We start from the raw sequence: 21,862 nt of genomic DNA on the forward strand, positions 1-21,862 counted from the left end.
ACAGAGCAGAAAGACGATAATGTCAATAAAAAATTAATAGGTCGGCGTACAGGTAAAGCAGGATGTTGCATTGGACGACTATCATATGTGGTAAAACTTTCCCACAAACGTGTCGTTTTAACATGCGTAGATTCTAATTGAATACTTTCGTCCTCTCGGATGAAAGTATACAATTTATTAGACTCAGTAGATATGTAGTTCAAGGAATGGACAATCCGTGTTTTAATAATCTAAGTAGAACCTTTCTAATATCTACATATTTTATCTATTTGGCTTATTATATAGATATAGAATATAGATTATAATATGCAGTTATATTTGTAGACATTTATCTTTTTGAACTAATATTACATACCTAAAATAAAATACAACACTATGCAGGAAAAATGTGATGGACATTTTACAAGAATTAGATTAAATAGAAATATGACAGAAAAGATATATCACAATTATTATCTACATTATTAAAGCAAAATTGCTTTCTTGATATTGCTTGGAATATAATGACGGTTGTTGAAAGTATTTCGAATTTTTAATGGGAAAGTAGCGGTAAAGATAATTTTTATATCAATATTAATGATAAATTTCATCGCACTACAAAACTTGTGGGCCGTAAATTGCAGAATTAGTATTTTGGCACGCAATGTTGCACTTTCGATAGCGTAACTTTCGTTGTGTTATACATATATAATAGAATGATGTTTTCTTTTCTTTACTGACTTCTGTTTTATTTTGTTGATATTGTAATAAATATGTCAGAAATTGTAATAAATATGAAGTATAATAAATTCTAGATTTTTTTACACGTACATCCGCGTATTCTCTTTATCAACATCAAATTTACAACAAAATGATATCATTAAAAATAATACAATTTTCTCTTGACATATAAATAAAAATATAAAACGATAATATTGATGTGATTATTTATCGTATTATTAGCATATTTATTTTAGTTGTTGGTTCTGCCATTCATTATCTCTCTTTTATTTATAAAACTGAACATTGAACGCATTTAATTAATTATTATTTATTTCCAATACGTCTTACTTAAACATTTATTTCGATTAACGGCATTATTTATAAATAAGGTTGAATCATTTAACTGAGGATGCAAATCTGAACAGTTATATCTATTTGTTTGGCTGACGAGAATAAGAATTAATTTTTTAATACAGCTCTATTTTTCACGATATAAAACAGACATGTGCGTCATTTACATTTACATGTAAGCGTTTTTATGTTTTATTTCATAAATATCATATCTACACAATAATTGTGCTCTATGATTGCTATGACATGTAACTAATTATGCTTGAAAAAAAAACACTCATGAAACACAATTATAAAATCTACTGCAGCAGGCGTATAAAGAAAATATAGCATTTTACAAAGTTTTAACTAAACTCGAATTAAAATATAATGAAATACAGAAATAAAATGGATAACAAGAATATATATATATATTTATTATATAAAATTTCACATAATTTTATAAGAACACAGTATTGTAAAAATAAATATTATCATAATAAAATCACATATTATTTCTAATATGTTATATATAAAATAATACATAAATATAAATAACATTTTAAATACACACGAAAACAAGATAAGAAAAGATTATAAAAATCATCTTTGAGACATTAAAATTGCCAAAATATGATATTTTTAATGTAAAACTCGGTAAAACATTGTAGCAAGTCCTAATAATGATTTGGTAAAAGGTGTGACATTCTTTAAGGAATCTATATGGATCTTACGCATGTTATAATACGAAGATCGTCGCGAGTGCATCTTGAGTCGTTTAGAATACCTCTTTCGATCACCGTCATGATAATTGCTGTGTCTTGAAGAATTTCTATTCGTAGCTGTAGAATAGAATTTTTTAAGAATTAATTCAATTCAAGAATACATACTATAGATATATATGTATTATATTGCAAAATTTAATTTATATAATTTAATATTGTATAACTGAAAAGAAACATTTATAAAGTTGCAAGAAACATAAAATCTTGGAATGGTTGATACAAAGGAAGCGATAAATAACGAAATCAATATTATTCGATCCAAGAATAAATTGCATCAAATTAGAATTGCAAGGAGTTACGATCAACTTTTCGATCGACCGTGCCGACAACACAATACAGACAAATGTTGTGAATTAATACATCTTTAGTATGATCATTTTCCACTTAAACAAGAAATGTATAATATTCCAATAAATTACATATATATCTGAAATATGTAAAGACCGTCTTACGACGTCGAATGACAGAGTCCGAGGAAGCTTCTGCCGAAGCGCTATTGTTTGAATCCGATTTTTGGCGATGGGGTTGCAGGTGCAACTGCAGACGGCGGTCTACGTTGCCCAGGCGGTCGACTGACAAAGATCCCGTACTTCCGAGGCGGAGGTTCCGGTGGTAGAGACGGCGGAAATGACGGTTCGAGGATCTTAAAACCACGTTCGACAATAATTACGAAATATAATGTATTATTAATCATCTCGATTCATTTTTTACTCATTATCAGCCCAATCAACAGAACAAAAAGGATATTCAATTATGTGAACTGTTCAATCTGTACTAACTGCATCTGAATCGATTCAATTATAAATAATATTTTTTACAAACTTCATGTTATATTCTTGATTATATCATGATTATTTATCGTAGTCCTTGATTAGCCCGTAATGTAAAATTCAAAAGATATTGTTGAACATTTGATTGACAGAACGAAATATGAATACAATATCTTCACCTTGAACTTCTCGAGCGGATTCGCGGTATCCTCGTGTCCTTGTATACATTCTCCTTCACCGGTTGCGATGATATCGGTTGAATGTGTAAGCGATTTGTCTGGATATTTGTACTAAAAACCATCTACGATTTAATAATTAATTACTGAAGCGAGTAAAAATGGGTAGTTACAAAATAAGTGTCAAAAAACGACGATTACTTTTTCAACGATTCTCTCTAATTCGACTATTTTATTGGACGTCGTAATTAATTCCGCGCTGAGCCTATACATCTGAATAATTAAATCGTGTTTACGATACGAATATTAAATAGGTTTTTGTTTACACATAGATTTACATCGATTTGCAACTCTTAACTTACTTCATCTTCTAGATATTGCGTAGTAATTTTTTGCGTATCTGTCTGTAAAGAATATTAATTATCATCATTGATTATTTATCTTTAATAATTAATTATAGGTGTTATTATAAAAATAAAAAAATAAGTGTCTAACCGTTTTCACGATCACTTCTTCGAATTCCGCCTTTTTATTTTTCAGCGACACTAATCTGTCTAATTTCTACAAAAAAATTAAATTCTTTATAAAAAAAGCGAGCTTTATAAATGATTAATGAATTAATCTAATAATCAAATAAAAGCATTAGTCTTGAATTAATAAATGGCATAACCCTAAACTCACTGTCTTGTTCTCTGCAACTGTCATTGACATTTTCCGATTCGAGTTTTCAATTCGTTTGATTACCTTAAACAATTGTATCAAAAATTATATTAAAATGCTAATTTTTCGAATTAATTGTGTTATAGCTTTCAGTGATAATGATTACTTACATAATTAGCGTACCATAATGACGCGTAGAACAGGATGTACATCAAAATACAAATGTAAAAGTTATCCAAAACGTATGCTCGTATAAAAGACTGCGCGATAAACGAAGATGTCACATAAATGATATATATTTGTCAAGATAAAATGATTGCATTTTCTCACTAAATCGCGATTACCTGGCGATCGTAAATGTCAACGAGCTTCAAAATCGGATAAGATCTCGACAGCTGGGAGAAATAACGCGACCTCTGCGAGAACATTCTCGAGAGTGTAATCCATTAGCGAAGTAAAGAGCTACGAAAATCAAGGAAACTCGTACGAGCGTTGACAAGTATAGAAACCCGTGCAACGTATTTCCTTGCGATAAGATGTGGGACGACAAATTTCCAGGCGACGTTACGACATCGTATGAATGTGTCTCGTTTATATCCCTCGTTCGATAAGTTACTCGCGAATAGTGGAATATCGCGAGAAAACGCGAACACTTCACGGAATAAAGTCATTTTCGTCAAAGTTTCGTCGATTTCTATTGGAATATTGACATAATCAATACTTTTCGAAAGTGTAGTAACGCGCGTACGTGTGTGCGTATATACATGAATATTCTACGATGTATTTTAAAAAATTAATATATTTTCGATATAACATGTTCACAACTTAAATTTTTAATAATTTGTCCTCAAACTACAATTCTTTATGTGTTGTATCTTCTAATGCGCAGTTTCTAAATCCTTATCACATAAAATATTATCTTCCTCGTAGGGATCCGTATAATAACATTTAAGGGAGTTGTGATAACACAATCTCTTTCTATAAACATAATTAAAATCTGAAAATACGTGTTGAATCAGGTGGCCTATTTATACATCGATATTATTTACTGTATATTATGAATTGGCAAAGACTGCGAAGTTAGCATAGTATATACATACATGTACTAGATAATTCCTGCGATAATAATAGCGATAAGTGATTGAATAAGCAATAACGCGAAAATCATCTTATCAATGTTATAATCGTAATTATTATACACAACCGAGTTGCCTTTCATTTTTTGAATACAATAACTTGTTTGTAATCTTTTTAATAATGCAATTTTTAATTTATTTACTAAATGTTGTAATCACTATGCGGCATTTTCGCTTTAAACGAGCTTTGTAATTTTACGAGCTCAAATTTCCGGCGTCAGCACCGCTGGCCATTAAATGTGGCTTGAAGTAATAACGTATTAAACCCAACATTACAAGGCGTTATTACAAGGCACCTTCGTCACGGGTTGGTACAAATAGCTAAAATATATATTTAACGTAAACTCAAATAAAACTAGATGAGCCTGCGAGAAGCACGCGGTAAAAATCAAAGTCGAAAAAAAGTCTAAACTGTTAAACAAACACTCGGCTGGAAAGTTGGAGTGCACTCTTGCTCTCTCTCTCTCTCTCTATTTTGCCCTCCGTTCAAAGCAAATTATGAACTAATCCACGGGGGATCGTTTACTTTTTACGTGAAGCGCCGAGTCGGCTCCGTCGATGTTCTCCGATTAAATACACAAGGATTATCACATGAAAGGCATACAGAGCATTCGATGCGACGAGAAACCACATACACAGGGCTAGCCCATCTACCATCTATATTCACCAACACGTATGTAATGTCAGCCTCGCTCCCGAATATGTACACAGCCGGTGATACGCTCGAGCCTTCGCTGGGGCGAGCCACTTGTCGTTTCTCATGACGCCTCGCGGGCAGGGTTGACTAACTAAATACCAAAGTTACCCAGAGCCCGGGGCCAGGGTTAAACGGGGCTTAAAAAAGTCTCCGGCGCGAGAAAACGTCGAATCAACTGCGAAAACACTCGAGATCACTTAGAGGAATCTCTACGCGACGTCTCGCGACTCCCGGGGATATTTATGTAAAACAGTAGCCGATAAACGTGCCGACCCTTATTGGAGGACGGGCAAGCACGATGGAACCACTTGACGCGTCAAAAACGTCAGTTACACATCGGGGGCGGTGCCAGCCGGCTGTGTAGCTTCGAGGGGTGCTTTTGTCGCGGAGAAAAGACCTCGTTCGAGTTTGGAATATCCGAAATGGAAATCGAGAGGCTACCGTGAAAGGGTCGCTGTTATTTTGAGACGGGGAGATTTGCTCCGAGGATTTAAGGAAAGTTAGTTACAGTAGAACAAACGTGCGATACTCTTGAGTCAATAATAATTGACTTCGAAGTGTCAAAATGTGTCATTATTTTATCCCGAGAAACAGATGACTCACGCCATAACTTTCTGAATATATTTCGTTATATTATCATTTGAGGAAAAACTCATTAACTTTCTACATTTTATTATAATGACATACAAAGCTCCTGTCTTGAAATTAACGAGACCGCTTGCTTTCTCTTTCGACACTTTCTATAACCGGAGCAAGAGGTCGGCCGCGATTCGCGAGGATATTCTTATCTTCCTTATCCCTCGAATCAAGCCAAGCTTCACCGCACTAAACTCCGCACTAAGGACGAACGACCACGGTCGCCCTTCACGACCGAGTTATCGCGCGATCGGCGTATAAGCGCCAAAGATAAAGGCGAGCGAGCCACGGGGGAGGAAAATTGGTCGGCCACCTAGAGCACAGGATACCGCAGGATCCTGGCAGGAGCCTCTCTCCCTGTCTTGTGTGCGGGCTAACGGAGAGACGCGAGGCAGCAGCATCGGGAACATAATCGATTTGCCGTGAGCTCATCCGTAATTCGCTCCCCGCGACAAGAAAGTCTCGGCGGCAAAGGCGCCAGCCGAGCGAGAAATTACTCATCGTTCTGATTGAGGTTAATTAATTAGATAATTAAGTCCGCCTCCGACGACGTAGGGGCGAAACGCGGCGGGGATACGACAAGTGAGCGACGACATGGCGTTTGCGATTAGCAAACGCGAGCGACGCGCTTTCCCCATAGGAGAAGACTCGGTCGATCCTCGTTATAAAAATCCTCCCTGTTATTACCTCGAATCGACCCTCTCTTATCTCATTAACGTTCTTCCTCCAGCGTTCGTATTGTGTCGCGGATAACGTCTCTCTCTCCGACTCTCTTTTCGTATAATAAAGAGGAAGAACAAAAATTTGCGTCTATGGATTTCACGTTTCTTTTCACGTTGGAATCATCAGAAGCTATAGAAGATATTCAATTGTGTCCTCGAATGCGAAAGAGACGCGACGATAATATTATTAAACTTTAAAAATCTAGAGAAATTATATTGACGGGAAGACGATAATTTTTTTTTCACACGGGATAAAGAACGGGCACTCTGTTAAACTTAGCTCCGAGCTGCAATCTTCTATTCTTTCGCTCCCACGCCACGGTGAAACTGACAAAGTAAGCCAGCTTACGTTCCACCCCGCGAGACCAGGATTTGGCGAAGGGGGGAGTTTAAAGCGAATCTCTGAAAACGCGTTCGATAAATTTTCATGTCACCTTTATCTGACGGTATTTCACGAGCGCCGCCGCGGGTTGGCTCGGTCGCGTATGAAAGAACTCTTTACACGTGACACTTAACAAGAATCTCATAATCTTGCGGGAGAACCTGGCTTTCTCTCTCTCTTTTTCTCCTTCCCTTCGCGTACCCGAGAGACGCCCTGAAAATCCCTTTGAAGATGTACCCATTGACGCTCGCGGTTTAATATTCCGTCACGTATATTAATGCTCTCCTAGCAACGACTCCTCGTAAATCAGCAAAGCCCCCATGCTGATGCACTTTTCGCTACCGTTTCCCGACATCTCATCCTCCCACTTTCACCGATATCATAGTCCTCTTTTCCTCTTTTCCCTCATTTCGTGTATAAGATCCTCGGATTCGCGAGGACAGTCGCGTTGATTGAGGATAATGCGAGATATCAATCATTCATCCGTATATGCAGAATTCGTTTGTAAAAGAAAAGAAAAAATGCAGAGCAACGACAAAAGCGTTTCTAGACGCATTTTGCCCTTTGTATGACGAAACGCATCTTCTGTCACCGAATGTTTCCATTCTACTTTGATGTCATTTCACAAGCACCAAATAATATGCGGCGTATAATATATCTATACGAGAATTCTGGTAAAACCATGGAAAATTACGAAAGATAAAAATAAGTTTGATATGAATGAAAAATCAGAAACCGATCAAAACATTAATATAAAAATGCGAGATGATTTTAAATAAATTTCTCAACTTTGTAAATTTTTTATAATTAAGAAATTAGCGAATTGCAAACTAGGATACTTTTTAACCTTTTATAAAATCTTATATTTGAGAAAAAAAATAGAGAGAAACTTAAAAAAGACGAATAAATTATTCATGAATAATATTTCACACATTAAAATTTAGCACAAAAATAAAACAGATTTTCAAGAATATTAAATTTTACGAAATCTCTTAACGGTACTTTGACATCACCACAATAATAATGCACACATGTTGGCGCTTTACCCTAAATATCGTTTCTACTTTCAAATAAAAAGTTCTTCGAATAATATTTCAAACACCTTAAAACCGTTTACTTATTATATTATTTTTTCCTTTTCGTAAGTATACCACTGTCTAAAATTATCACGGTTCGTGCACCGAAAAATATTCCGCCTCGGCTTTCTTCGATTTCGCGCGCCTTGCGAAGAGAGAAAAGGATGTTTCCTTCGAGTCCCGATGTTCCACCAAGCATGAAATAAGTGTACACACGACATCCTCCCGCGCTAGTATGAAGGGGCGCGAGGTCTTTCCACGGCGGTCGCGACGATAAAGCGAATTTGCACAGGGGGTAAGAGTAAAACCGAGGGAAGAGGCTCTCGCGCCGTGGAAACACGATTTCCGTGTTCTTTCCTTCAATCGAACGGGGGGGATAAGAATCCCTTACGCACGAGCCGTTATAAAACCATAAAGATGTAATCGTAGACCGGGGTGATCGTCGGATCTTCTGCTTCTACTGTTGAAGAATTATTGCACGCGAGGCTCGTCGAACAAAACGTGCCAAGGGCACAGTTGGCGTAGAAAGATCGAACGAAAGATAATTATATAATTAAAACAAATAAATCGAAAATTTCCTGTTCGTGTTACGTGAAGAGAAAAGATAAATAGAAATTCCTTCCCGCGATTCTCAAGCTTTCACAGAAGTCCTAATTTAATAAAACGAAAATAATTTGATTATAAAATAATTGAGTTTCTATTTTTTTATGATAATTATGTTTTGTAATTTTCGTTCTGGAAGATAAAAAAATCGGACGCGCATCGGACTTGCATTATACAGCCGCGCTCTGAATCATCCCCGAAATCGAATCTAAAAGTGATTTCACAATGACACTTGCTCGCTCAGCTGTCATCCAGGACGACGTCGCCGCACCTACCAGTGAATCCACTGTGCGTATATAACAGCACGTTGCGCCGATGCCCCCGATCGTCCCGCGTGCAAGTGTCACGGGTATCCTGTCAGTCAAGGATCAGCGAACCGTAAGGAGGAGCGCATTGTACACGAAAAGTATAACAGAAATGGATTCAGGGGTGTCGGCGAATTCCGGTCCGCGCGCGAACCGAGGGAAGGGTCGGTCGCGCGCCGTGGATCGTGATCTGGGGGACTCTGATTGGACGTCACTCGAGAACACGTCAAATCGAAGAATATGCTGTGACTTGAAATTAATTTGAGTGGTTTCCGCGAGGCTGCCCGTCGCGTCGGAGGGCAGCCGCACGCGTGCGTCCCTGATTAATTGTTTTCGTCCGCTCACGAACTGCGATACCCTCTACTAAAGATTGGACCGCTTGTCGTGGTATCTCAGAAACATGAGTCCCAGCTGTGACGAAGAAATATAAGATATGTTTGTTATTTATATTTCTCAGATCAATAGTTGTATGGACACTTTCGCAATCGCTTGTATTATTCAAGAAATATAAATGTTTTCATCATTTTTTCAAAAAAATTATCGCATTATACAAATTCATATTATATATGATACAAGTAATACGCTATAAGTTTACCGTACTTCATTAAATTATTAGCATTTACATATATATATATATATTTTTTTAATTAAATTTTTAAATTATAATTAGTATCTTTATCTCTTTATCTTTGAAATTTTAAAAGAAGCAATGTAAACAGTTTTTCTGTAAGAAAATCATTTATCAGTTTAAAGATTGTCGAAACATTCGATCTACTTTTATATAAAGATATACACGTCGACACATAGTGTATATATTCGATCTAGACACAAAAGGGTTGAGACACATATCTAGCATAATGAACAAAAAGAAAGCATTTGCTGCAAAAACAAAGGTTCCACCGAGATTTGAACTCGGATCGCTGGATTCAGAGTCCAGAGTGCTGACCATTACACCATGGAACCTCTATTTATTATTAATTTGCATACTGTATAAATTATTAAATTATTCGAGTTCTTTATAAATTAATTTAACGCAAAAGTAAAGGTTCCACCGAGATTTGAACTCGGATCGCTGGATTCAAAGTCCAGAGTGCTGACCATTACACCATGGAACCTCTGTTAATTGTTAATTTGCATAGATTGTATAAATTATTAAATTATTCGAGTTCTTTATAAATTAATTTAATGCAAAAGTAAAGGTTCCACCGAGATTTGAACTCGGATCGCTGGATTCAAAGTCCAGAGTGCTGACCATTACACCATGGAACCTCTGTTAATTGTTAATTTGCATAGATTGTATAAATTATTAAATTATTAAAGTTCTTTATAAATTAATTTAATGCAAAAGTAAAGGTTCCACCGAGATTTGAACTCGGATCGCTGGATTCAAAGTCCAGAGTGCTGACCATTACACCATGGAACCTCTGTTAATTGTTAATTTGCATATATTGTATAAATTATTAAATTATTCGAGTTCTTTATAAATTAATTTAACGCAAAAGTAAAGGTTCCACCGAGATTTGAACTCGGATCGCTGGATTCAAAGTCCAGAGTGCTGACCATTACACCATGGAACCTCTATTTATTACTAATTTGCATACTGTATAAATTATTAAATTATTCGAGTTCTTTATAAATTAATTTAACGCAAAAATAAAGGTTCCACCGAGATTTGAACTCGGATCGCTGGATTCAGAGTCCAGAGTGCTGACCATTACACCATGGAACCTCTATTTATTACTAATTTGCATATTGTATAAATTATTAAATTATTAGAGTTCTTTGTAAATTAATTTAATGCAAAATTAAAGGTTCCACCGAGATTTGAACTCGGATCGCTGAATTCAAAGTCCAGAGTGCTGACCATTACACCATGGAACCTCTGTTAATTGCTAATTTGCATATATTGTATAAATTATTAATTTATTTATGTTTGTGGAACCATTTATATACATCTAACTTTAAAAATAATGATATATCACACACATTTATACATATATGTATATGCTTATAATTTAATAAAGTACGGTAAACTTATAGCGTGTTACTTCTATCATATATAGTATAAATTTGTATAATGCGATTAATTTTTTCATAAAAAAAATTATATTTCTTTAATAATAAATAAGTACATATTTTGAAATTTTTTACAACTCGTAAGTAATCATATAATCGGAATCTATATATAATGCGCGAAATACATTAGATAATGCGAAACATATCTATTATATTGATTCACAGTAGTTGATTTTATAAATTAAGTACGATCATTATTGTTTAAACGAATAATAAATATAATCGATGTTAATGGATAAAAAGAAAAAAACATTAAAAAAAAATCCTTCGAGCCGGATTCGAACCAGCGACCTATGGATGTCTATATACCAGTTTCCCAACTACAGTCCACCGCTCTACCAACTGAGCTATCGAAGGCTTCAGAATCTACGTGCTTAATTCGCTACTTCAACTTATTGTAATTTTATATATCAGCACAAAAGATATGTATACATACGAAACATATATTATTAATTATTCAAATGTAAAATAACTAACGTGACAAATATTTTTGACATTTAAATAATACTTTTATTTTTTTTTTTTATAATAAAACAGTATATAATAAATGAAAAAAAATTGTTAAAAGGAAGTAGTATAATTATCTTTTATTAAAAATATTAATAACATTATTATTGTTCTTAATATATTCTTAATTATTATTCTGAATTTAATAAAAAAAACCTATTAATTTTATTCCTGACTGCTGCTAATCGTAATTAATTAATAATAAAATATTTAAGGAACAAAAATTAAAAAAAATAATCTAGAAGCAACGCACACACGTCTTATGTTTATTATCTTTTATCAATTGCTTATTATCATGTAAGAGAGAGATGCATAGTAATTCAAAATATACATAGATAATCTTTTACGTACTGCTCTCTGTCTGCAAATTTTATGATACTTGATGTGATGTTTTTCGCCATGTCGCGATATAGTTATCACTTATTTATGACGCAACTTCGGTCTTGAAGTAGCAAAGAATTGCATGTCAAAGTTCTTACGCGGAAAGTAGCTGAATTTTTTATACCCAAAGAACAGAGTTTCACAAACTTATTGCACTTTCATATATATTATAATTACTTTTCTATCTATAATTATTATTTCAAGATAAAAAGATAATTTTTCATACATTTCTTAAATTTAATTATAAAGATATATCTTACAATTAATCAAAAATTCCTTCGATAAATAGAATTATGGCAAATGTGTTAAAAACTGTTTAATGAAAAAACTTCAACCAATGTAGATGAAAAAAAAATCGATTGGCTTCAATTTACCAGCTGAACATTATAATTTCGAAAAACAAACCGTGTGTTAAATAAAGTATGCGTGCTTCCGGATATACTTGATTTTCATCGTTTGGGAAACACTGGTCTCTAGAGAATCCCATATCTCACGATGCACGCCAATCACCATCAAAGCGTCGTAGACGCCCGTGCTTCATGGCCCGATACAGTTTACATAAAACTATAAAATTATGGTCGTAGACGAAGGAGACGCCCCCGAGGTGGGCTATCGTAAAGCCGATGGGGTATTTTTACATGAAGTCATTAAACTCGGTTTACGGCGAAACAAAGTACCTCGCCATCCGCGCTCTTCCTCTCGCCTCGCTTAATTACTCCTCATCGCCGAATTAAGGACCTAGATCGCACTCTGGTTTAATGAGAGACGAATGTTTAATGAGGGATTCGCGGAGAAAACGTGTTCCCGGTTCACGAAGACAGTTTTCACGATGTCTGGAAGATGGTAGAGCCCCCCATGATGTTTTCATCCCTGCAACCCCTGAAGAAAGATGCCAAGAATTACGTGAGATGCTATGTGTGTTGTCTCGCAGAAGAGTATAGTGGATTCTCCGCATATTTCGTGTTTTGCCCAATCTTGCAAAACGCTATTTAAGACTTGACCTCGTTGCCAAACGATATTGGTTAAAAATTCATAGAGATCGAGGACACGAGATATTTTCTCATCTCTCCAAATGTTTCTGTTGCCAAATACAAATCCTTGGAATATCGGATAAGTTCCATTTCGGTTTATTTAGTTTTCAGGCAAACGCAATATCCTACGGCAATTTCGGAGCTGACAAAATTTAAAGATCGTAAATTAAGTATACGATAAAATGTCCTTCGTATTTGAAGATATAATTTCAGATAATAATAGAAAATAAAAGAGTTTATATTTAAGGAGCGCGGCGCAAATGTGAAAAGGCGTTTCACCTTACGAAGTATGGTATGTATATCTCCGGATCCACGTACGTATTTCCGTTTCACAATTGTAGAGAAGAGTTTTATCGCCAATAGCCCGTGCTTTAAAGTCCATCTTTAAACAATGACGGTAACGAGCAGGGAGATGAACCGGCTAAAAGCGGCGCCACGATGGATCGTATAAGTCCGAATAAGCGTCGTCGTAGACAAACAATTTTTAGGGGGCAGTTAAGTCGCGACATTGTACACGGGAATAGATGGAGAAATCACCATCGCCACATCCTAGCGATCGCTCCGGATGCGAGGACCATTTCCGGAGGCGTCTTCGAAGGATTCGTTTTCCGTTTTTCTCTTTTTTTTATTTTACGAAGCGCCGGGGCGCTTTTATGCGAGACACGCACTCTTTGAGCGTATAAAAAAATTTCTCGTCTTATTTAAAGACGCTGCCCTCCTTCCACCCACTCGCCTAATAAACGTTTTTACGACATAAATTCGAGGGTGTGTCGCGAAGGGGGTCGGGAGCCACACGCTCCTAGAGGCTGTTATAAAACACCTTGTAATTGACGTGACGCGCGTAAATCTTAGATATCGAGGTTTTATGGGTAAATGGGAAATTGGCTCAAGAAGCTGCCCCGCCTGTTGGATTTATACCAAGTTTCTTGGCAACGAGATTACGGCGGGCTCGCCGTTTTGCGATACTTTGAAAACGGTAGCATTATTTACTGTGTGGTATTTACCGAGTAATAAATGTACGTTTATTTAGTTTATTTACCGAATAGATTTTCTTATACACTTCCTTGCGGATTTAAAGTCCCCCGGGGCTATATTTCGTAAAGGAAGCGCATTCGATAAAAATCGCCCCAAGACACGGCGCATTAGAAAAATGTGTATACGTATATTTATATACACACGTAATATATATGCGTGTCGAAATGGACGTATATAAACGGACAAAGTTACTTTACGCTGGGATTTAAGGAATACGCGGCCATAAGCTATAAAGATTCCCGTCATAACTCGAACGGTATCACATTTTATTTAATTGCCCCGCGGCTCACTCGCTCGCGGGCTTTTCCCGCTCGTGCATAATATTATTTATTGCGAAAGGAGCTGTTAAAGTTTAACGTCGCGGAGGCGCTCACTCTCAAAATTAAATGCGATAAAATGTTTGTTATCCAATCGGTCTACTACTTAATGTCTTTTCGCCCTCGTCTCTCTCTCTCTCTCTCTCTTGCTTGAATTTGTAAAGACAGAGAGCTAGAAAAGGGAAGCAGTAATCCGCGCAAAGACGACTAGCAAAGTATTATCTCGCGGATAAGAGCGAACACCGAGGCTTTACAACCATTTAGCTGCAAAGTGTTCTCTAAAGTAACGTAAACGTAATTACGATTCATAGGTAATGGAAAGTTTGAAATTATGTGTATTACTACATACGTATATGCACGCACACATCGCTGTTACAAATGAAATTTCAGAGGGATAAATTTTAGCAGACGTGTGAAAGCTTGAAGCAAATTTTAAGCTTAAGCGAATCTTAAGTGAGAAGCTTAAAAATCGAATTTGAACGCGTTCCAAGTTTAATTTCCGCTTTTTCCCACTCATGACACGTCATATCGCGATATAGTGCCAAGTCTAATTATAACATTATACCTCACAGCTGTCATCTCTCCTCTCTCTCACTCTCACTCGCTATACATATAATAACGTCGTATAATATTCAACACAATTTACGAAACTCTCGCTAATCTTGATAACGCTACTTTAGTCTTCTCATTTGCGAATTCTACGATATCCGATAGCCGTTTAATGTCCTCTCGTCTCATCTCGTCTCTTCTCGAGACGACGCCGGGAAGCTGCAGAACGATCCGTATACATTATCTCGCGGATAAGACAGACTTTACAACCGCCAAGTTCCGAGAGAGAGAGAGAGAGTATATGTGTAGGTGGTTATACGAAACCTTTCGAAAGTACCCGGGGTGCGACGGACATATTCGCCAAGTAAGCTCGACATTGTCGATCAGTTAAGCTTCACCGCGCGAGAGAGGCCGAAGCGCGATAAATCCGGCGTCGCGGAAGGATGCATAAATCTCTTTAATTTACTGCCGCGTAACTTTTATTCCGCGCATATACATATATATGTATATATATATATATACCACCTACCCGTGTTACGCTGCATCGAGAGACGTTTAAAACTTTTAGAGAGCCACCTATCTCGGCGATAAGCGGCCCCGTTTCGACTGCGCAATTATTAATTTAGAACTCGAAATGGCCGGTGCTTTATATATCGCGCGAGTAATAGAATCCGGTTCACATCAGGAGATATCAAACGAATAACAATGATTTAAGATGCAAATTTTTCTATTACAGTCTCTATTTATATCGGAGAAATAAATCTGAGATCGAAATTGAAAATCCCGCAACGGGATTTCCAAATGAATCGTTTAATAAGAGAAATCTCTCTCGAGTTTGATATCTCTTCAGAAACGCGTTTGCCACGAACAAGATATCAAGATAAAAGCTCGTGTGATTCTCGATTACACGTTTCGTCATTACGGGGAGTATTTTATCGTCCGTCTGAGTTCCGGGGGTTCCGCTCGTTAACCGGAAAGTTCGTCGGGGATCGTCGTGCTGAAATTTAAATTGAGAAAGTATTTTACGAGCGCGCGCGCGGGAGAGAGTTTCACGGTAACGTTGTCACATCTTGATGAACTTCCGGTAACGATCGTAGGAAAATGTCGTCGTCGTCGTCGCCGTTGAACCCGATGTATACGAGCCCGCGCAGCGGGAATCTGATTCGCGAAACGAGAATCCATCGGCATTAATGAACGTCGATTACTTATTCGCGCCATTTACTCCTGATTGCGAAACGCCGTCGTGATTATCATATAACGGATTATCCTGCGTCTATATTGCGAAATATGGTTCCATCCATTTAACACCTGTAGATCCTGCAGACGCATTAAATAAGGCGATGTATATCAAAGGCGCAAAGAGAAAGGTAAATTATTCAAAAGCATCAGTGAGTCAAAACAGGAGACGCAGAATTGTATTTATTGTCGATTAAGCAAGTCTCGAGAAACTTTGACGTATCTCTACGCAGGATTTACAAAAAGAATGTTTGGCGAAAAATCTGTTAAATTAAATGAAATTAAAAATTCAATGCGAGATGAAAGCCTGTATTTTTGTTTTCACTTTTGCATTATATAATAAAGTGGAGTAATTCATATTTTCATATTATACTATGAAAATATGCGTATATACCCGATTTTCCTAGCATTATATCACGAACGCGCAACACACGGACGACTTATCTAATCCGGGCTCTCTACCGTGACTAATAAACAATTCCGTGCTATCTCAATTAATCACCGCGCGGGCGTATATACGCGGAACAAGAGTAGCGTTTGTAGCAGAAAGCGTTTGTGCAACGAGGCGTTGACGGGCATGCGACGACGAGCACGTGAGGCGGCATAAACGCTCAACCATTAAGCTCGCCTTCGTGTGTTTACGAAACAGGCTCGGCGGAAAAAAGCGCTAGACGGAGGAAAAAAAGTGTATCGTATCCGCATTTAAAATGGATGATCCAGCCCCCTTGCAACCCTTATCCTCGCAGTCGCGATTCGCGCACGCTTCTCATCTCTCTCTCTCTCACCCTCTTGGGCTTAATGCCCAATGTACAATGAGAATACGTATATCCTGTATACGTATCTCCCGTAACGCGTAGATACGATGTAACTTGCATATACAAGGTGTTTCGCATAGTTTACGATGGCAGTAAAAAGACGACATTTTTTTATCGAGCGAGAGAAAAATCGGGAAAAATTCTACGTATAATATCGCGGACGAATCCTGCGAGAAGTAAAAGGCTAAAGAACTTTTAGCCGTACGCTGTGTTTCGTTCATTATTTCGTCGAGATTTCCTGGGACACTCTGCATATACGGGATCACCTGCGGATCGTCCGCCCACCTGACAATACGCCGTCTCCGCGGGATCGTAAAGCCGCTCTTTATATACCACGCTGCGAAATGGTCAGAGGATAAACGTACCGCGGACACACTTGGCTGGCCGTGCAGATTACGATAAACCAGCTTCCCTCGGACATTTCCACACTCTCGTCTGTCCGCGCGCAAAATTATCTTTTATTCATAAAGCGCTTTCTTTTTTGCATCGTAAATTTTTTCACTCGAAGAATTCAATCGACACGCATGCGCATGTAAATGCATTTACATGCTAAATTTAACCAATGAAAATTTGCATATTCGCGAGTCTCGACGTCGATGAAAACGCGTCGCGGGACACGTGTCGCGACACTCTTTCGCGGCTCGTATCTCTTGGATCGAATCGCTCGGTCTCTAAAATCCGGAAAATTAGCGGAATTCTCCGATCGCAATTTTCACATGCGACAGAGATCGCATTTATTTCGCCGAACGTGCGTGCAATCGATTTCGCGTCGCATATATGCACTCACTTCCTCGATTACGCGATATTATAGTGTGGCGCGAAAAAAAAAAACGAAACAGGCCGCGAGCCCTGAAACGACAGGTAATAAAAGTCACGGATATATACGTTCTACCGCCGACGATTCGCAGGGAGATAAGGGGGCTGATGGACAGTGGCCGCAATCGAACGAGGTCCCCCGTTTCGCGATAACGCTCTCGCGAATATCTCGCGCGACGATTACGCGCGTAGACGATAAACGAATCAGTCTGTTAGGATGCGTCCAGTGATTGCGTAATCGCTGATTAAGCGACTTCGGCGACTTTCGCGACCGGTTTCGCCGATAGCGAGCGACTATCGATTGCATTACGTAACGAATGCGCGATTCCTCTTTGACACGTATATTGATATTGACAATCTGCTACATATGCAATTAAATCGTACGAGCTAATCCTGCATCTGCAGCGCATGTGCAACCATCACTGCGCTTGCCCAGTAATGCAACAGAATACATACCTAGTATAAAAAAACATAGGTGTACGTAAAAAGGGTAATGGACTGTGTAAAACTGATTTACAAAAAAAATAAATTTGTACAGGTCCCACCGAGATTTGAACTCGGATCGCTGGATTCAAAGTCCAGAGTGCTAACCATTACACCATGGGACCTCGATACAAATAAGGTCGAAGTTATGAGGCATACGAATCGATTAGCTAAATTCAAAGTTTCGTTAATATTTATGCATAGAAGTCTCTTATATAACAATATTTTATACTAATTATTCTGCCAAATAATTATAACAAACAATAAGTACTCAAATATATATCTGTTTCTCAAATTAAATTAAACTACATGCACAAATAATACTGACTAAAAAAATAAAAATAAAAGGATATAAAAATATAAGACAAAATTCTACATGTTCGATACATATATCGCACATTTTTATGTAATTTAAATATACGCGTGTTCTTATCTAAATCTACATATAATATACAAGTTTGCAGATTACCCTAACGCTTAAATGCTTATGCAGAATTGAAATAGTGCTCGTTCGCGAAATAAATTTCGTCCCCGTCACGTTACCATTCGACGTTATAAAAGTGATTATTTACAAATCCCTCGCTACACTCTCGACGCCCCCTTATATCGCGAGAGAAAGCAAAAAAAAAAGTCTCTCGAACCTTTTCGCGAGTATCGTTCTCCTGAATCGGAAGAACGGAACGAACAATGTATAAATTTGAAACACCCCTTCGAAGACACGAGAAGGGGTGGGAAGAGAGGGAAAGAGGGTGGAAAAACATAGATTTCGAAAGCATCGACAAGCGCGGGATTCGGTGGAGGTCGACCCCTTTTCGCCCCGTGTCAACCCCTAATTGAACGGAAGCCGGCAATAAATATTACGTTTCTTTTTATAATAGCGCGCGACGGTGGCACCGACGGAAGCGGATGTGCAATCAGTGTGACATACGCTCCGGCCCTCCACGGATTTATACTCCGTGTCGCTCTACGTGCGATTAAGTTGCAATCGGATCGGAACGGAAGATCAGCGTCGATCAGCGCGTACATATATATGTATAATATATTCGAATACGGGAAAAGAACTGAGAACGAGAAACTTTCTCCTCGGGACGTCTCTATTTGTAAATGAGCGTGAAAGTGCGCGCATTAGCACTTGGCCGGTTAATGAATAATAATCTGCAGTTCCTTACAAGAGAAATGTCGAGATAACGACGAACATTGAAATGTTTCCTTTGTAGATATTGAAAAATCGAACGAAAAACAATTAGCAATTTTATCGCAATATACTATATATATGTATTACTATAGTAATTTAATATTGGAAAAAATACGTAGACTATCCTATAGTCAACATCGAGTTAGAGATAGCCAGCGAAGAAATGCGCATGTCTCAAATAAATTCCACATAAATTTCTGAAGTATTTGCTTTCACCGAATGAGTTAAGCTAATAAATACACCGACAAGTCGCCATTAAAATCTATCACGTACTTATAGAAATAGCAGCGCTTCCAAAGAGGAAAACGCGCGATCCTCTATTAGTTGGACCGAAAATGCATCACTTGTGCGTTTATCGCAGATAGGGGTTCGTCTATCATCTCGCGCGAGCAGAAACCCCTGCAAAAGCCCGGCGTGTCGCGCAGGCTGCGCGACTTCCGGTTTCTCCGCACGATAATTAGAAACGGTCCCGGCTCTCTCGTATAATAATAACAACGATAACGGAGCTACGGCCCCGGGGCACCTCGTTTGACATCAAAGTAAGGCCCTCCTGCCCTACCCTCGTGCAACGGAGCACGACTAATGAGATTCACTTTGCTTACGGTTTTGCCCCGTGCTCTCGCTGATTACCCCGAGTCAGACTGGTTCGCTCGCTCGCCATACCTTTCGATCATTTTGATGATCGCGACGATACCAACCGACCCTCGCGACGGCGACGGCGCACCCCATTTTTTTCCCCGGCTTTCCACGTATCGCGAAGAGAGCTGCTTTTGTGCCTCTCGTTCCCCGTAAATATTTGAGCTGCGGGCGAGTCGCAACTCGTTAACGGAGTTTGTTGTTGTTTATTCGATGCATTCGCGGAACGAATAATGCATGGAAGTTACGTAAACAGGGTGTTGTGTTATTCTTAATCACGATTGGCGCTCATGTCGATCTAAATTCGCATATACAATTCCTTTCTATCATTTGCTCATTTATATAACGTCACGTGCGTTATTTCAATCAATATTTTAACGGATTAATGATTATGAATAGAGCGCACAAAGAGATCTCTATTACTTATTTTTATTGTATAGATTATTATTACGCTACGAGAGCCTCTTTGTAATGTGCAGAACGAGACGTTGCACAGCCAGTTAGCCTTGTCTGCTCCATAGATGCAATTATCCCTACCAGTCCGATATCGTACGCTTAATTGAAACAAATCATTGTAGCAATCTAGACTTGTCCCACATACATGATCCGTTCAGCTACTTAATATTATCTCATAAATACAACAGTGGTTCGTTTTTATTGGCATTCGAGAGCAATAATTCGCGCGCGCCGAGTCAATTTCTTACTCAACACGTTATACAAGAATATATGTATCGATCGATAAATCAACATCGCGATCCCTCGTCGATAGCATTTGTAAATAAAACGTCGACGAATTTTCGATATTTATCACCGTATATTTACCATCCAGCCGCGCGTAAAAATCAACCGCTTACACGCCGTTAGGCCCATTAACGAGTCCTCTTAATAGACGACATTAATTATGTATGCATCTGGGTCGACGACAAGGAGGAGAGGACACGAGCGCGCGACGTCGACGATGACGACGACGTCGAGTGCATTAAGTGATGCACCCCTATAACGCCACGTGCCCCCGGTTCGCTCGCGGGATTTTAAAGCGCGCGCGGGAAAAAGCGGATAACACGTCGCGCCGTTAAGGGCGGCACGAATTAACGCTGGTGAAAATAAAAGAGCACGTCCCGTCACGCCTGGTGGCAAAATGGCCTGTGACTAATGCGGCATCGCTTATTCCCGCGCGTCCTCGACCGAGGAATCATGATCGCGACACGGTTATCGAGAATCGTATGGACATATTGCCGGATCGTTCCGACCCGAAAAGCTATCCTCCCCCTAGGTCACCATCTTCTCTCGTGCACCCCGCAGATATAATTAATTACAGGAAGTTGGCTCGGCGTGCGCGCGAGACTCGAAACGCGGCGAAAATTCAATCGCCTGTTACTCTCGGACTGGTTTTGCTCCCATAGTCGATACGATTAATCGTCGTCGAGGGGGAAGCGAGATCGAGCGTAATATCGCTAGTGGAAGTCATCAAGGTGTTGTGTTACTAATGTGACGTGCTGCGCGTAACGGATCTCGGAAAATTATTTCTTTTTAGAGTTCAGTTATATCCTATATAAATTCCCCTTTTAACTTAATAATATTGAAGGGTCGTGCAAAGGGACAGTACTAAGTAACCCGTTGAATGAAATTTTATTTAATGAGTAATTCATTTGTATTTTATGAAAAACGTCATCTTTCGAAACGATTCTTTTTTTTTTTACGCAAAAATAAATATATTTATGCTCTACTTTTTAAGTGTCTTGCGCCCCCTTGTTCCTGACATATGCCGCACGTGTGTGCATTTATTAGCGTACATTATTACGACG

The 21,862-nt window shown here is 38.2% G+C and overlaps 1 protein-coding gene and 9 non-coding genes across 10 annotated transcripts; all 10 read right to left on the reverse strand.

Annotated features, from left to right (window-relative positions):
• Positions 1-1,674: 1,674 nt before the first annotated feature.
• Positions 1,675-3,851, reverse strand: LOC114945321 (uncharacterized). The gene is made up of 9 exons (XM_085482235.1): positions 3,768-3,851; positions 3,594-3,683; positions 3,445-3,507; positions 3,259-3,324; positions 3,126-3,167; positions 2,965-3,036; positions 2,767-2,888; positions 2,270-2,460; positions 1,675-1,874 (listed from the first exon to the last, which is right to left on the reverse strand). Exons 1-9 carry the CDS (start codon positions 3,849-3,851, stop codon positions 1,675-1,677), a joined length of 930 nt encoding a protein of 309 aa, XP_085338361.1.
• Positions 3,852-9,871: 6,020 nt separating this feature from the next.
• Positions 9,872-9,943, reverse strand: TRNAQ-CUG (transfer RNA glutamine (anticodon CUG)). Its single transcript has one exon. It is a non-coding gene; the product is annotated as a tRNA-Gln (tRNA).
• Positions 9,944-10,023: 80 nt separating this feature from the next.
• Positions 10,024-10,095, reverse strand: TRNAQ-UUG (transfer RNA glutamine (anticodon UUG)). Its single transcript has one exon. It is a non-coding gene; the product is annotated as a tRNA-Gln (tRNA).
• Positions 10,096-10,177: 82 nt separating this feature from the next.
• Positions 10,178-10,249, reverse strand: TRNAQ-UUG (transfer RNA glutamine (anticodon UUG)). Its single transcript has one exon. It is a non-coding gene; the product is annotated as a tRNA-Gln (tRNA).
• Positions 10,250-10,331: 82 nt separating this feature from the next.
• Positions 10,332-10,403, reverse strand: TRNAQ-UUG (transfer RNA glutamine (anticodon UUG)). The gene has a single exon. It is a non-coding gene; the product is annotated as a tRNA-Gln (tRNA).
• An 82-nt stretch (positions 10,404-10,485) lies between these two features.
• Positions 10,486-10,557, reverse strand: TRNAQ-UUG (transfer RNA glutamine (anticodon UUG)). Its single transcript has one exon. It is a non-coding gene; the product is annotated as a tRNA-Gln (tRNA).
• An 80-nt stretch (positions 10,558-10,637) lies between these two features.
• TRNAQ-CUG (transfer RNA glutamine (anticodon CUG)) lies at positions 10,638-10,709 on the reverse strand. The gene has a single exon. It is a non-coding gene; the product is annotated as a tRNA-Gln (tRNA).
• Positions 10,710-10,789: 80 nt separating this feature from the next.
• Positions 10,790-10,861, reverse strand: TRNAQ-UUG (transfer RNA glutamine (anticodon UUG)). The gene has a single exon. It is a non-coding gene; the product is annotated as a tRNA-Gln (tRNA).
• Positions 10,862-11,319: 458 nt separating this feature from the next.
• Positions 11,320-11,413, reverse strand: TRNAY-GUA (transfer RNA tyrosine (anticodon GUA)). Its single transcript has 2 exons — positions 11,377-11,413; positions 11,320-11,355 (listed from the first exon to the last, which is right to left on the reverse strand). It is a non-coding gene; the product is annotated as a tRNA-Tyr (tRNA).
• Positions 11,414-18,279: 6,866 nt separating this feature from the next.
• TRNAQ-UUG (transfer RNA glutamine (anticodon UUG)) lies at positions 18,280-18,351 on the reverse strand. Its single transcript has one exon. It is a non-coding gene; the product is annotated as a tRNA-Gln (tRNA).
• Between the last annotated feature and the right edge of the window lie 3,511 nt (positions 18,352-21,862).

This window comes from Nylanderia fulva, unplaced genomic scaffold (genome assembly GCF_048542155.1).
Source record: "Nylanderia fulva isolate GAGA-0341 unplaced genomic scaffold, ASM4854215v1 Scaffold2, whole genome shotgun sequence".
NCBI classification, from domain to species: Eukaryota; Metazoa; Arthropoda; class Insecta; order Hymenoptera; family Formicidae; genus Nylanderia; species Nylanderia fulva.